This window comes from Sinocyclocheilus anshuiensis, unplaced genomic scaffold (assembly GCF_001515605.1).
Source record: "Sinocyclocheilus anshuiensis isolate Anshui unplaced genomic scaffold, SAMN03320099.WGS_v1.1 scaffold1231, whole genome shotgun sequence".
In the NCBI taxonomy this organism is placed as follows: domain Eukaryota; kingdom Metazoa; phylum Chordata; class Actinopteri; order Cypriniformes; family Cyprinidae; genus Sinocyclocheilus; species Sinocyclocheilus anshuiensis.
In genome coordinates this window covers 735,796-751,268 of record NW_015536698.1, presented here as the reverse complement: position 1 = coordinate 751,268, position 15,473 = coordinate 735,796, and the positions used below count along the sequence as shown (strand labels likewise).

Below are 15,473 nucleotides of genomic sequence, written 5' to 3'. Positions count from 1 at the left end.
CAGACATTGCCACATTACTCATCTCTGGCTTTGTATGACTACAAATCAAACATAAAAGTTACATTACATTAACATCTTTTTCTTTGTAGTGCGTCTGTTATTTTATCTTAACTACTCCAAACAGCCTGAAATATTAGTTAATCTCTAGTAGCATGGTATTGACTGGTAGAATAGATGAAAGATAACACCAGAATCACGCACTGACACAGGTTTTTTTTTTTTTTTTTTTGAGATTGAAGACAGTTTGATTTGTAGCGTGAAATCAGTGATTGTCTGTGAGTGTATCAAATTTGGCAGAGAAACGTGTTTGTTTCTTACAGAAAGAAAGCAGCTTTTGGCTGATAAAGTTATTATGTAACAGTTTCATCCAAACAATTTGTATGCTCCATGAACAATCAAAATTTCACAAATTTCTTATCTGTTTTATTTATTTTTTTGTCTGCCATGCTATTCAGACAGAGTGATTTTGCTGAAGTTGCATTAAACTCATTACTGAGGGGCATTACACTACTATTCAAAGGTTTGGACTAAGAATTTTTCTTTTTGAAAGAACTTTTATTCAGCAAGGATGCATTAAATTTATCAAAAGTGACAGTAAGGACATTTATAATGTCACTATATATATATATATATATTCAAATAAATGCTGTTCTTTTGAACTTTCTATTCATCAAAGAATCCTGAAAAAAATGCATCACAGTTTCCACAAAACTATGAAGCAGCACAGCTGTTCTCAACAATGACAATAATAAGAAAAGTTTTACAGTGTTTTATTGTATTTTGATCAAAGAAATGCAGCCTTGGTGAGCATAAGAGGCTTCTTTCAAAATAGCTGTTTGAAACTTCAGAATGCAAAAGAAGGCAAAAAGTTTCTTACTCTTTGTAACCACACCCTCCAGTCTGATGATGTTAGGATTATCAAACTGTCCCATGATGCTCGTCTCTCGTAGGAAGTCCCGTCTCTGACGTTCAGTGTATCCCCCCTTCAGAGTCTTTATAGCCACAGGAATTTCCTTCTTTCCCGGAATACGGAGCCAGCCACTGCACACCTCCCCAAACTCGCCTGCAGAATACATTTATTCACTGTCATAGCATTTAGGGTTACTGCTTGCACTTGTATACTGTATACTAAACACTAGGTGGCAGTCAAAATATATCAAAGACACAAGTTGACAAATCTCTTTACAAGGATTCTCCTTGTGGAAATTATTTCTCATTGAATTATTTCCTATTTATCTCACTGAAGACTAGATTCTAATCATTTTGTCTTCTGAGAATAACAAAGTGATTTTTCAGAGAGGCATTTAAGAGCTTAACTGTGAAAATGCTCTGAAATATATTTTAATTAGATACATAAAAGAAAACAAAGCCTAGATGTGGATACTAATGGACAGAGCGAAAGATAAATGAGCAAATCTAAAGAAGTTTTTTTTTTTTTTTTTAAGAAATGTATCTTCTAACCAGTTTATTTTTAATTCATGACACACTTTCATTTTATATCTTGCTGAAGAAATAGCAGGAGTAGATTATGGGCTGCTGAGTATCAGACTGAAGTGAGCTGTAAAAAGAACTCTGACCTGCTCCGATGACTCTTTCAATTAGGATACGAGATGGATCGATTTCCTTGGCAAACTCATGAACGGCCTGTGAGGGGTCCTCGTAAGTGTCCGGGTCAATGTAAGTCTTTAATCCTGGGAATGGCACTATAAAAACATGTCAAAGGTTGAAATCTGTTTTTTTTCCCTGAATAAGTTTAAAATATAATTATACAATATGTGCGTATGTAAGCGAGTGCGTAATTAAGGTCTCATACCATGTCCATTTTGATACTGTGTTCTTTTTTTGTCTTCTGACTTTATCTTAGATTTTATGTACCACTGATACCTGTTCAAACAAAGAAAAATTTAATTGATCAATGGTTATGTTGATGTACTATACATATATAACAAATTTAGAGACTTCAGCACTGTCCGTGGTTCTGAAGCCAGTGTCCCTGTCCGTGGTGCTGAATAGACAAGTCATGATCGGCAACGAGAAAGACTCAAGACATATGGCTGAACAGCTACTCAAATGTTGAAATTAAAATAATGCTTCTCCAGGGAGAACATCTCAAGAGCGTTCATTTGTGATTTAATTTCTTTTGTCGATAAATGAAGACACTGATTCTGTCTGTCATCACGAGCTCTTGATTTATTTGAGAGCTGCTCGCAACAGCCTCCCTGCAAATCTGCACAAGCAGCTGAACACGGTGCCATCAGCCCCTGAAGTTGTGCTAGGATGTGATGGCACAGGGCTGGCTGAGTGAGGTTTCACACAGTGCATTGCACATGCTGATATTGCGAATCACAGGACTGTGTGGCATGTTTAAGCTTGCTGTCAGTCTCACAGCAGGCCATTTCATGGCAGCAGACACAGCCGCTGCCGGGAGGCTGCAGCATTCCGACTAATTAGGCAGCGACATGGCTCAGCCAATCGGAAAATAGGAAGGTGCTCCATGGCCAACAGGCCTATTAGGAGATGGCTGGATAAGCAAGGAGCTAAATTAAGGGTAAATGAGTGAATGAAAGTAAAGACATATCCATGACATCCACAGACAGACCGATAGACAGACAGACAGACAGACCGATAGACAGACAGACAGACAGACAGACATATAGAAAGATAGATAGATAGATAGATAGATAGATAGATAGATAGATAGCAAACGCATATAAACACAACATCTGTTCATCTATCCTGGAGCGTATTTACCTGCCCCCTCATTATTTGTGCCCTCATTACCTGCCAGTGATGAGAAGGAAGAGGGTGAGAATGATGAGGAGAGAAAAGCCCCCCACTGTGGCTGTAACAATCACCAACACCTGGCCCTGATCAGCTGCCTCCTCAGAGTCTGACATAGTGAAAGAGTATGTGTGTGTGCATGTGAAAGAGAAAGAGAGAGAAAGAAAGAGAAAGAAGCACAAAACAATGAAGTCACTTTCAAGTTCATGATCGGTTGGTCAGTGGGGCTTCCATCAGACTCAGAAATAGACTTAATGCCAGGAGACAGGTTGGTATGTATTTAAATACATACGGTGCACTAAGATCTGCACAAAAAGCAGAACTGGAATCACACAGCACTTGAGGTCATTCACAATAAACATAAAATGTTCTCTTCTAGCATTTGTTTAAAACTCTACTCACATAGCTGACATGGTATGACCACCGTCTCAGAAAATTGGACATAACTACAGTGTTTTAGGCTAACAGGTATTGAAATTAGTTATTTTTAGTGAAATGCTTACTCTCATCTCCTGTGGCGAACTCAAACTTGGGGCTGTAACTGCTGTAGCCGGCGAGGGTATGGGCGCGCACATGGAACACGTAAACTGTGGAGGGCTTTAGCCCTGTCACTATCACGCTTGGAGACTTTGTACGTGTAGAGGAGTAGCTTAACTGTTCCTGTTCCTAAACATAAAGTTAACAAGATTTTTCATTTAGCATACTGTTCAATATGTAACTGATGTTTTCAGTCTTAAGGCATCTTTACACAGCTGAGTTAAGGCTGCTCTTTGCCTACTCAAAATTCTGATAAATAAAGACATAATGCCACAAAAGTCTGAGTAAATTATGCCAGTTCTGACCCACTTCAAAATACACACACACACACACACACACACACACACACACACACACACACTGTATCAATATTTGCTAAGAAAATCCTATAGCTACAGGTCAAGTTAAAATATTTTTTTTATAATAATTTGTAATATTTATTTATTTATACAGTTACAATTGCTGTGTAAATGCATTTAAGTCACTTCTGAGCAGCAGTCAGTATAAAGACACCTAAATGCGACTTTACAAGGATTCTGTAGTTTGCAGTGTAATTGAATAATCTGATAAAGAAGCTGGTAAATTACCTTTTCATAATACTTGCTCTCGTAGTCTAGGATGGCAGCATGTGGCTGCTCAGTTTCCTGCCAGGAGAGGGCAATACTAGTTTGAGATGCCCAGTCTTTTCTCACCACGCCTACCAGAGACGGACCTGAAAGGCATAAACAATTAGTTAGTGTTGGTGAAAAGTTTTTCTGAAGCAACCAGGCTTTCCATATGCAATATTGGCCGGAGAGTCACAGTCCTGCAACCCTAATCAAACACACCCGAACAAGCTAATCAATGTCTAAGGGTTACTAGAAAGCTACAGGCAGGTGAGTTTTTATCAAGGTTGGAGCAAAACTCTCCAGAACCGACGCTGGCCACCCTTGGTCTAAGCTTTTCTCCACAGGTCACTTTACTGCCATCTAGTGATGATAAACAGCACATACAAAGCCATTGTCCCAATACACTGGTTCTACAATGGGTCCTTTTACAATATGCTACTTAAAAATAAGCTTTAATATGCTTGGGTGTTTCACATAAAAGCACAATTCATCATTGCTTATGTACCCTCTCCTATTATTCTTTCTTTTTCTAATAGGTTCTTTTTTATCTTCTTTTTACTCTTAATTCTTATATATTATTGCACATAACTATCTCTAGTTGCACGTAAGGATATTTGTATGTTGCTCTGATTTTTAAAAATGTATTTCTTAAATATTTGTTCTAATCTTATTTATTTATTCTGATTCTTAAATCACATATTGATGCAGTTACTTTATGTGGTTTTTCAGCTGAAAAAGAAAGCTTTGGACATCATAACACATGTGCTGGCAAAAGCAATTAAGCTTTGATACTGTGCTTCTGTTTAAGTGAAATATTTTAACACAACTGGTTTTAAAATCTTGAACATCATTGTAATTAGCCAGCTCTGCTTATACTATTTGAAGATAATGCACTCAATCATGGCTCAGTCAGGTGGAAGAACCCAAGAATAATACAAGGAAAATCCATTAAGGTTCTGCATCTGAGACCATTTACAATTAGTACAATTAGTGAAGTCTAAAAGCCTCTCCACTTAAGATGACGGTACGTGCACATGTACACATAAACATGCTCAAACAATCATATACACCACAAAAACTATTTGCTGCTTCTTTCTAATACTGTACACTTCAAGAAACCATTTCACTTTTTCCCCCCCTTTCACCTCAGCGACTGAAGTGCCGCCCACAGGTAGGTGGAGCCGATCTCTAATTGAATCCTGGAGTAGATTAAAGTAGTGGGTGAATGGCATTAGCCTGACTGATTTAATTTCTCCCAGGTAAAATATTCACTCTGGAAGCCCACTGAGACTGCCTGCACGGTAATCACCACCCCTGTCAAAGTAGTCAATCTCTCAATGTTAAAACAGCTGGGAAAATATAAGGGGTGGACAGGGAACGGGAGGCTTTTAAGTATAGCAAGTTGCAGAGAGAGAGAGAGAGGATTTAGGCAGCCGGTAAATAGCAGAGAGCAGCATTCAGTGATGTGCAGTACTGGGCGGCACTGCCTGAGGTCCTCTGGGATATCAGCAAAAGTGATTTGGAGAGAAAATAAGAGAATAAGACATCGGTTTTTGCTAAGGTTACCACCTGTGACACAATCTCTCTCTCTGTCAGTCTTTCTCTGTAACCACAAGGGCTTTATCTAAATGTGTGATGCTGTCCATCTTCCATCTACTATGTCTCTGCAAATTTGCTGTGTGGAGATATATTGGAACGGTGTTTGATGAGACCCCCATGTTGTTTGTCTGACTTGACTCAGCACAGCGGGAGATGCTGCGCATTGAATCTCTCTCATGAGAGGCAGCTCATCTTTTATTGAGAGAGGATGGCCCATGCAGCTCGTGACATCTGACTACTTTAGACGTGCGTGAGGAGGAGACTCACAGGTTTGCACAGAAATATTGAAGAGAGTGACTGTAAAGAACAGGCAGCACCTTAATAAATGATGAAGCCTTATCATGACGCTATTTACAGAGGTAGAGATTTATTTCAGAATGAAACTTTACACAGGAAAGGTGAGGGCAAAAAAGTCTATTTTTTGTGATTCTGTGACTGCCTGACCTTAGCTCGAGTTGTCAGCCGGTGAAAGGGCAGGAGATTGAACTTGGTTGGATAAACAAAGTGATATTATGACTCAAAACAGACCCAGTGAAGGATAGAAGAGAGTCTTAAATCTTTAATGACAAATTGTACAATCAGTCACAATTTATTCTGAAATGCACTACTGTTCAAAAATGTAGGGTCAGTACGATCTTTTATTATTATTATTCTTTTATTTAATACTTTTATTCATTAAGGAAACTTTAAATTGATTAAAAATGACAGTAAAGGCATTTATAATATTACAAAATATTTATATTTTAAATGAATGCTGCTCTTTTGAACATTCTATTCATCAAATAATCCTGAAAAAGAATGTATCAAAGATTCCTTAAAAATATGAAACTATTTTCAACATTTTAATCAACATAATAATCAGAAATGTTTCTTGAGCAGCAAATCAACATATTATAATATAATGTGACACAGAAGACTGGACTAATGGCTGCTGAAAATTAGCATCACATGAATAAATAACATTTCATAAGACATTACAATAGAAATCCAATCTTTTATATTGTAGTATATAAATATATAATAATAATAATAATAATAATAATTATTATTATTACCATTATTATTTATCAAATAAATGCAGCCTTGGTGAGAATAAGAGAATTTACATTAAATATAGTAATATATCTAAATATATTGTATGCTCCAAAATGTATGTATTACTGTAATGTATGTACTGTACAAAAAAAGTGAAACAGATGTTGATTCAGTAACTGTTCTAAAGAATTCATTTCAGGAAATAATTCATCAGACTGATTTAATCTGATTGATTGTTTTTGTAAGCAATTCCAAAAGACAAATATGTTGTAGTACATCTTGTTTTTCAACATAACCACATTCAGTTTACGTAATTCAGCTTAATTTTTTGGTTATTTTGTTACTTTTTATTGAAAAACAGTAAATGAAACTAGAGTTCAATATGTTGGCAACTTTCACGCTTACTGATAGGCCATGATTCTGAAGTACTCAGAAAGCTATGATGACGTTTCTAACAAAAACAAGAGCATTTCCTCATAACACATTGCACACAGAATTGTTCATCCGCCTGTGCAGTATGCTGAATTGTCATAACAAGCCTTAGTTGGTAATTAGCCTAAAGCACCAACGATCACGCAAGAAGAAACTGAAAGGAGAAACTGCTAACACAAACACATCCAAACATATACATTAAAAAAGAAGAAAAAAAAAATGAGGTGCTTATTGTACAGTCATTATGCGGAGCTGACCTGCATTTTTATTTTAATTAGCTGTCCTGCTCCGCTTAAGGGGATCTTCCATTGACTCTCATCCCACATCATTCCAGACTCTTTATGGAGGCTGCACAATGTCTAAGTGATGAGTTTCCCACATAATCAGCAATCATACCACACTAGTCAAGCAATCAGCAATCCAGATTAAGTATAATTGGATGTTGCTTGTTTTTGCAGGGTGTTCTTTTTTTTTTTTGTTTACATTGCATTCTCTCGTAGAGAGTTTACCAAAAATGACTCTCAGAGGAAATGTGGCACACTTTAATAAAAAGGGCACATAAAAAATGCACATGCACATGCTTGTGATCACACATAGTGAACACGCAAAACAAGTTCTTGTTTTATCATTGTGGCTCTGGAGGGGGCATGCAAACGTAAACTGTCCTTGCATCTACATTTCAAAAGATTTCTTACATTCATGAGAGGAAGAGAGGGAAAAAGAGAGCTCCTTTAATGCACACTTTCCTTCTATTTCCCATTGCTTGACAGATTTCACTCCCCCCCCTCGCCCCGTCCTAGAATTATATACAAGATTAAAAAGAAATGCTTCCCTATAGCTCCTATAATCCTCTCCTCTAAGTGTATCTCATCCTGTTACAATAAGTGAACACACTCTTCTGAGAGTGCTGAACCTGAGCACACCACAGCTATGCATTAGAAATGTGTAGGTGAAGCTGTGGCATAGCGGTTAGCACAAATCGGAGATGTAGGTTTAAATCCAATTAATTAATTGAATCCAGCAATTTATAATACATACATATAGAATAAAAATGGAACAAATTAATCATGCACAATGATCCATATATAAATTCCATAATAAGAAATTTTACTACCATCAGAGCAATTAAAGCTTAAAGCAGCCTATTACCTTAATGTGCACAGTCAGCGGACCACCTCACACAACCACTTTTACTGAGAGCATTTTGGGGTTATATACACACACAATAGAGAAAGCAGTTTCTCACTGGAGAAAGCAATGTTATGGAGAGGGGACTTGTATTTAAATAGGAAGCAATGGTTTGAAGTTAAAAACCTCAATGATGGTTTCTTATATGCAGCTTTTTTTACTTCACAAGACATTCATGGATGGAGTCGTGTGGATTACTTGTAGATTATTGTGATGTTTTAATCAGCTGTTTGGACTTCCATTCTGACGGCACCCATTCACTGCAGAGGATCCATTGGTGAGCAAGAGATGTAATGAATTTCTCCAAACCTGTTCCGATTAAGAAACAAACTTATAAAGACCTTGGATGAGGGTGAGTATATTGTCAGCGGATTTTAATAAAGTTTTACAGTGTAAGACAAAATGTACACATGTTGACCGTGTGCTTTGTGTTTAAAACAGCTGTTTGATCTGTCTGGCAGTGAATGAGTTTACCAGGTGCTCTGAGAGAGGGAAGATCCAACACAGAGTTTGACAAGGCCACGTATGATTTGTTCTCAGCAATGAAAACAACTCCAATTCAGATTCAGAGATGAATAATGAGAGACAATCAAGTATTTGTCTAAACACACTCAAAAATCATCCACCCCCGATACACATGCGAGTCTCTCAGAGGTTCACAAACAGCAGCAATTAACTGGAGAATGAAGCAGCTGCAGTAAATATGCAGTCGATACGGCAGAACTCAGGATGAGTGCAGACCGATACATGTAATTACAAATACACGTGAGATGTGCACACACTTATTCTTTCTTTTATGACTGTGTGTATGGATGCATGGGTCGTTATATGTTTATTGAGTGTGTAAGGGGAGTATAAGAGCCAGTATTGAAAGTCAGAACGCCTGTACATGGGCCAGTTGGTATTTGTTTAAATTAAACTGGCTTTTTGGTAAACGCAGTGAGGCATTAATGCATCGGACACAAACAGTTTGAGCTGAAGGGAGCCGGGTCATCATAATCAATACTAATTCACTCTTTTTTTGTTCAGGGGTTATTAACAAGCTACAGTGAATTAGCGTCCCACCTCCCACTGGCCGTGATGCATTTCAGTACAAATGCGAAATCTGTACGTTTCCCGTATTAGTATGACTTGGACAAAATTAAGACACTGCAGCAGTTGTGTGATGTGCTTAAAAACTGATTGGTTTTAGAGCCAATCAAAACATCAGCTCAGTTCAGCTCCTAAGCCAGCTGTAACAAGCAAAAACAAGACAAAAAACACAAGAGAGAGGCTGGAAGAGAGTGAGTAGAAAAAAATACAAACAAACAGTAGATTGTCTCTAGGAATAATTGTTAGTTTCTGGCAAACGATTTGTCTTGAAGTGTGGACAAAAATTTATTATATTCTGTTCCCCTCCCCTGTCCAACCAGATCTTAATTACTGCACCTATATGGGCCATTATGTGCCAACACCTGGCCTCAAGGGAAAAATTTGTACGTTGCATAATTTTTCACTTTGAGCTGTTCCCACTGCCAGGAAAAATAAATAGCTAGATAAATAAATAAAAAAAATCAGAGAGACACTGAGAGAAAGAGAGAGTGAAGGAAGAGGGTGGTAAAAATAACACAAATAGTCTCTCTAATGCCCCTTTCTCTTTATACTGGGTAAAGACAAAACAACAAAGATTAGAAGAAAATTGCAGAAGTGTAAATACGTTCACAAAGCTAGATGTCTAGAGAATAAAGAGAAAGTGAACTGAGGGGAGAAAATAATGACTTGAAAAAACGATGTACTCTACATTACTGTAGCAGAAGCAGGGTTGCCGTTAACTACAGAGGAAGCAAGAAAATAAATAATCTGTGTATTATCCAGGTAGCACTTCTTTGGCCTGTGAGGATTGATATATCACTGCAATGTACAATAATAAGAGAAGAAAAGTCCAAACAACCAGTAAAAACATCTATTGGAAAGATCACTGTTTACAGACTAGAAAACACAGACACATGTTTTATTCTGCTGGAAAGTCTTAGTCCTCCAAGACTTCATCGTTGAAAAAACCTTACACAACTAAAACTAAAAATAGCTTATGTAAAATTCCTTCAGTGCATGTCTTTGTTTAAATGTAAAGTTACCAATGGTAGGCCACACAGAATCTGCAGACTTTTTCAGATTTTTACACTAAACATGATAATGGAGCTGAGAATACAATGGTGTTATATGTAGCTTAAAGCATTATGGTAACACTTTACCATAAGGTTCAATTTATTAACATTAGTTAATGCTTAGTTATGCTCCTGTGAAAAGAAGTGTGCTTAATTATTTTGAATGTGCACTTGTAGTTTACTTCCAATATTAAAAGCATAAAAAAACTACTTGCATTTAATACAATATTAACAAAAAATGTCAGTTAAGTGTTACAGAGAGTTTAGTTTTTACTTAAAGAGAGTTTAAGTTTTCACAGCTATTAAGAATTTTCCCAATGGTAAAGCGGCTGGCCCGGATGGCTTTTGCATTGAATTTTATAAGGCTTTCTCTGATCAAATTGCCCCCTTGATGTTAAGGATGTTCAAAGATTCTATTGAAAACAAAAAATTACCAGAGACACTTTATTCTGCAAATATTGCATTGATTTTAAAGAAAGATAAAGATAGTACAGACCCCTCCTCTTACAGACCCATTTCCCTTCTTGGTAGTGATGTTAAGATATTTACTAAAATTTTAGCAAATAGGCTAAGTAAATGTATTAGCTCAATAATACACGAAGATCAAACTGGTTTTATTCCCGGGAGATTTTCTTTTCATAATGTACGCAGACTTATGAATGTTGTGTACAGAAATAAAGGCAAACATGATAAAATAGCCATTCTAGCCCTGGATGCCCATAAGGCATTTGACAGGGTGGAATGGACTTATATCTTAAGTACTATAGAAGAATTTGGTCTGGGACAAATTTTTTCTTCGTGGATTAAGATGCTGTACCGTTGCCCTTCTGCCTCAGTTCTCACAAACAATAATAGGTCCCCTCCTTTTCTCCTTCATCGTGGTACCCGCCAGGGCTGTCCACTGAGTCCTTTACTTTTTGCTATCGCTATGGAACCTTTAGCAATAAGTATAAGAAATCACTCACATATATCTCCTGTTATTATGGGAGATGTAGAACATCAGATCTCTCTATATGCGGACGATGTTCTTCTTTTTCTTTCAGAGCCAGAAAGATCCTTGTCCTTTTTGTTTGATCTTATTAGAGAGTTTGGTGCCCTTTCCGGATACACCGTTAACTGGCAGAAAAGTGAATTTATGCCATTATATGATAATATAGGTTCAGGTTTTATTAATAGTCTCCCTTTTAAAACTGTAAGCGAATTAAAATATATTGGTATCACTGTCCCTAGACATTATAAAAGCGTGTACGAAACAAACTACAAAGTCATGATAGATAAACTGAAGAAAAATATAGAGACTTGGCAAGTACTCCCTTTAACAATGATTGGTCGTGTTAACGCAATCAAAATGGTTAGAAACGAGATTGAGGGGAAAACAAAGAGATTCGTACAGATTTGGAAGCCCTTCTTGGAATATTTTGAAGGTGACCTATGATAACTGAATTTAACCCTTTTCTTTATGTAGGGTGGTTAATTTAATAAAATAGCAGTGTGTAATAAATGTATATTTCCATAATTGGGTATTTATTGGTATAGGAAGGGGTAATTTTTTTTTTTTTTTTTATGACTCCGTATGTGTATATTTAGGGACGGCTGTATGTGCTCTTGTATAGATACACAAGTATGAACGATGTATGTTTATGGAGATGTATATGTATACTATATGTGGGTGTATGTATATATGCATGATTACATTGATTAGTGTCATTAGGGTTTTTTTTTTCTTATTATTTTTCCTTTGATTTGCTGGGATGGGGGGTTGGGGGATTGTTCTCTAAAATGTGAAAAGCTTAAAATAAAATATTTAAAAAAAAAGAGTTTAAGTTTAACTTTAAAGTACATTTTATATTATTACATTTGAATCTTTGTTGTGCTGTAAATAATTACACTTATTTTGATGTGTTGACTGTCACGAGTATTCAATGTTTTTGTGTTGAGTTGTATCTAGGGCTATTATGTTGAAATTATTCATGGACTTTTAGTTTGCATTCTCTCTCTTTCTGTGTCTTGTTCCTGTAAATCTGTTCCCTTGGATACTTGTGATTATCACCATGAATTTGTCTTGTTTTGCTTCTCGTTTTCCCCTGTGTATATAGCCCTTTGTTTTCTGAATTCTTTGTCAGTCCTTGTTTTAATTTGCTTTGCTACACCATTCTGTTTTGCTTTGCTTCGGTGTTTTCTTCATTTTCAATTTAATAAACTATCCATCACAATCCGTGACACTAAGGCTACATTAACACTGCAAGCCTTAATGGATAGAGATGTCACCATGATACTTACATCTCATTGTCCCTCCACTGACTTCTATAGAAGTGATCTTCCATATTAACCGAATGATCAAAGAACTACTGGTATATCTTTGAAGTGACTCCCATCAGTGCAGAATTGTGATGAATATTGATCTAATGTGGCGTAAAGTTCGCATGAATTGTGATATGACTGTTCAGACTGAGGTCACATTACAAAATATCGACCTGCATCTGATTTAGGACCACACAAGGAAGTGGCCCAAATCAGAATTATCAGAATCAGAAATATCAGATTCCATGTGGTTTGTGCTATTCACACTCGTATGAGGGAAATAAATAAATAAATATCACATACAGTATGAACAAAAAAACAACAACCCTTTTTCCTGCAGTCTAATCATAGCCTAAAAAGCACACGTAAAGTGCTTGATTTAAATTTTAACTGTTGTGTATCATTTTTAGTAGTATTCGATATTACATGTAAAGTTTATATTATTTTAAATGTACTAAATTGCCAATTTATCATTACAAATGTGCAATTACAAATATATTTGAATACAATAACAAGTTTCAACAGAAATGCTGTAAAAGTATTGTTCATCATTACATTACTTTAACTTGCATCTAACTAAAGTTAACATAGAACTGTACTGCAAAGTGTTACCAAATAATTAAATAATAAAATAATATTTAATAAACAAACACACAAGGAGCAGAAGGTTTGCAGAATTTTATGAATGACAGGTCTTCCAGTTTTGCAGAAATCGGTGTAGTTGTCAGTGCAGTTCCGTGTGGGCCTGCTCATGGGAAATCACACCGAAATACAAAAACATCTGAATAGGCACAAACTAAGTAGGCCAGTTTTATATTTTGACAGGCCAGAATCAGAAAGACGAAATCATTATGATGTCTGACAGGACTAATCTGGGCTTTATTAAGTCCATAATTGCATATTAATATGCCATTTTGCCAGCGATATCAGTGGGCTAGCAAATAAATCTTCATTAGAGTTTAAACAGGTGATTGCTATTTCACTCTTACGGTCGGTGTTGTTGACAGAAATTGTACAAGAATTGCAATCCATCCATCATCCCCTTAAATTCACAATGAAAAGCAAAAACAGAAAGATTGGGAAAGAGAGAGAGAGAGAGAAGAGAGAGAGAAGAGAGAGAGAAGACAGATGGCACCAAAATTGCAACAGTTCTTGTGTCTTTGTTCTCCAATTCATTGACAACGCCCAGCACATATACATTAGCATTCCAACATTCAAACAATATGTGTGCAATCACCGTCAGCCTGCCACTCACTTGCAAAGACACAGCGCAGTTAACTCTCCATTATAATGTCCTTCAGGGGAGTAAGAAAGCTCTGCTCAGTCTCAAGCGCTTTCAAGGTTGCCATGGGGGTCAGAAGTCTAGATGTCTGTCTCTGTGTTCTGTGGCACACAGTCTGTCAAAATGGAGACAGTCACCCTAGTCTTTCCCCGTTCCCTCTTTCCTTGTTTCTCTCAATCTCTCTGTCTTTCCTTAGGGGACAGTGAAGTGTCAGTATGTGTCTTTGCCCCTGCTCGGCTCAGAAAGGCCTATGGACATTTTGGCCACAGATACATTCAAGAAGTACTCTAACCCTCTCTCTCTACAGTCAAATGTATTATTTTCAAATATTGCTGGTCAATTTTTCAGATTTTCTTATTTATGTGTTGTTATTATGCTTTGAACGCACCTGATTAACCGCTCACATGTGTGCATGTAACGGAGAGGCTATAGGTGATATCGAATTTGAATCCTGCTCAGAGCAGGTCGAGTAGAACCAGAGAGGTTACATTGGTGCCGTGACCCGGATGGGAGTGAGGTTTAGGGGAGTGAGTGTAACGGAGGCCAGCTGGTAAGAGCTGTGTGGGTTAACCTCACTCCCCTGATCTCAAGATGTACGTTAGAGGCTGTGGTCTTTAGCTCACGTCCTTGTTAGTGTGCCTGCCTCCCATGCCGGAAATGCCGGTTTGAATCCCACTCGGAGCAGGTCAAGTAAAACCATAGGGGTTACATGCACGGCTTTTTAAGGGACAATAATGGTGAATGTTCACTATTACTATTACTATTATACTATTAAATTTTTTTTTCAGCACATGGGCAATATAATCATCACAGATACACGCGATTACAGTTGCAGAAATGCAAGCTTTCTTTCTGAATCTCCAAAGTAAAAATGTATTATTATGAATAATAAATAAATTAATGAATTTTTAAAATACATTTTTATTAATTAATAAAATAAATTATGAATTAATTTCAATAAATTAAAACCTGCCAGCCTGTACAACAATAAATATGCATCCAAACTAGGGATCTGCTGTCCACGATAATACCGGTATAAATTTTTACATGATAAAAAAAGTGTCATATTGCGATATTATTGATATAGCAACGCGATGACATTTGACACATTTACGTTCCCTAGCGCGCACAACAACACCTCAAACCCAATAGGTGTGTTCGACTTGAAGCAGCGCTGCACAGACTGATCGATGTATGACATCAAAGTATTGCGTGAGCGATTCTAGAGCATATGTGAGCGCACACTCTTACCTTCAAAAATAGGCGAGGCGCCTAACTTTAGCGAAGCGGCACGGCTGGTGTAAACACAAGCATTGACTAGAGTGGCTGCGTCGTAGCCGTAACATGCCGCAGATGCATGCAGTATAAATAAGGGGTAAATCAGTCCAATAGCTGAGCGGGAGGTCACGGGCGGGTGACGTCATGCCCAGGAAGCTATCACACAGCCTGTGCGTGGTTTGCTTGGGAGTGAAGCACAGTTGTTACTACCTTGCTTCGCTCTCAGAGGACTCTCTTTGAGGAGGGAGCCTTCACTAGCGTTCCTCGCGGGGCCGGCCCCGCTTTCGT

At 37.2% G+C, this 15,473-nt stretch overlaps 1 protein-coding gene across 1 annotated transcript in view; it reads right to left on the bottom strand.

The window, feature by feature from the left end:
• LOC107655071 (ephrin type-A receptor 6-like) overlaps nucleotides 1-15,473 on the bottom strand; it is a 47,207-nt gene that overhangs the window by 5,235 nt on the left and 26,499 nt on the right. The window contains exons 6-11 of the mRNA XM_016442476.1: nucleotides 3,906-4,030; nucleotides 3,285-3,447; nucleotides 2,782-2,890; nucleotides 1,814-1,884; nucleotides 1,578-1,703; nucleotides 878-1,063 (exon numbers count right to left, since the gene is read on the bottom strand). Coding sequence (XP_016297962.1) covers nucleotides 878-1,063; nucleotides 1,578-1,703; nucleotides 1,814-1,884; nucleotides 2,782-2,890; nucleotides 3,285-3,447; nucleotides 3,906-4,030 — 780 coding nt within the window. The remainder of the gene's footprint in view (nucleotides 1-877; nucleotides 1,064-1,577; nucleotides 1,704-1,813; nucleotides 1,885-2,781; nucleotides 2,891-3,284; nucleotides 3,448-3,905; nucleotides 4,031-15,473) is intronic.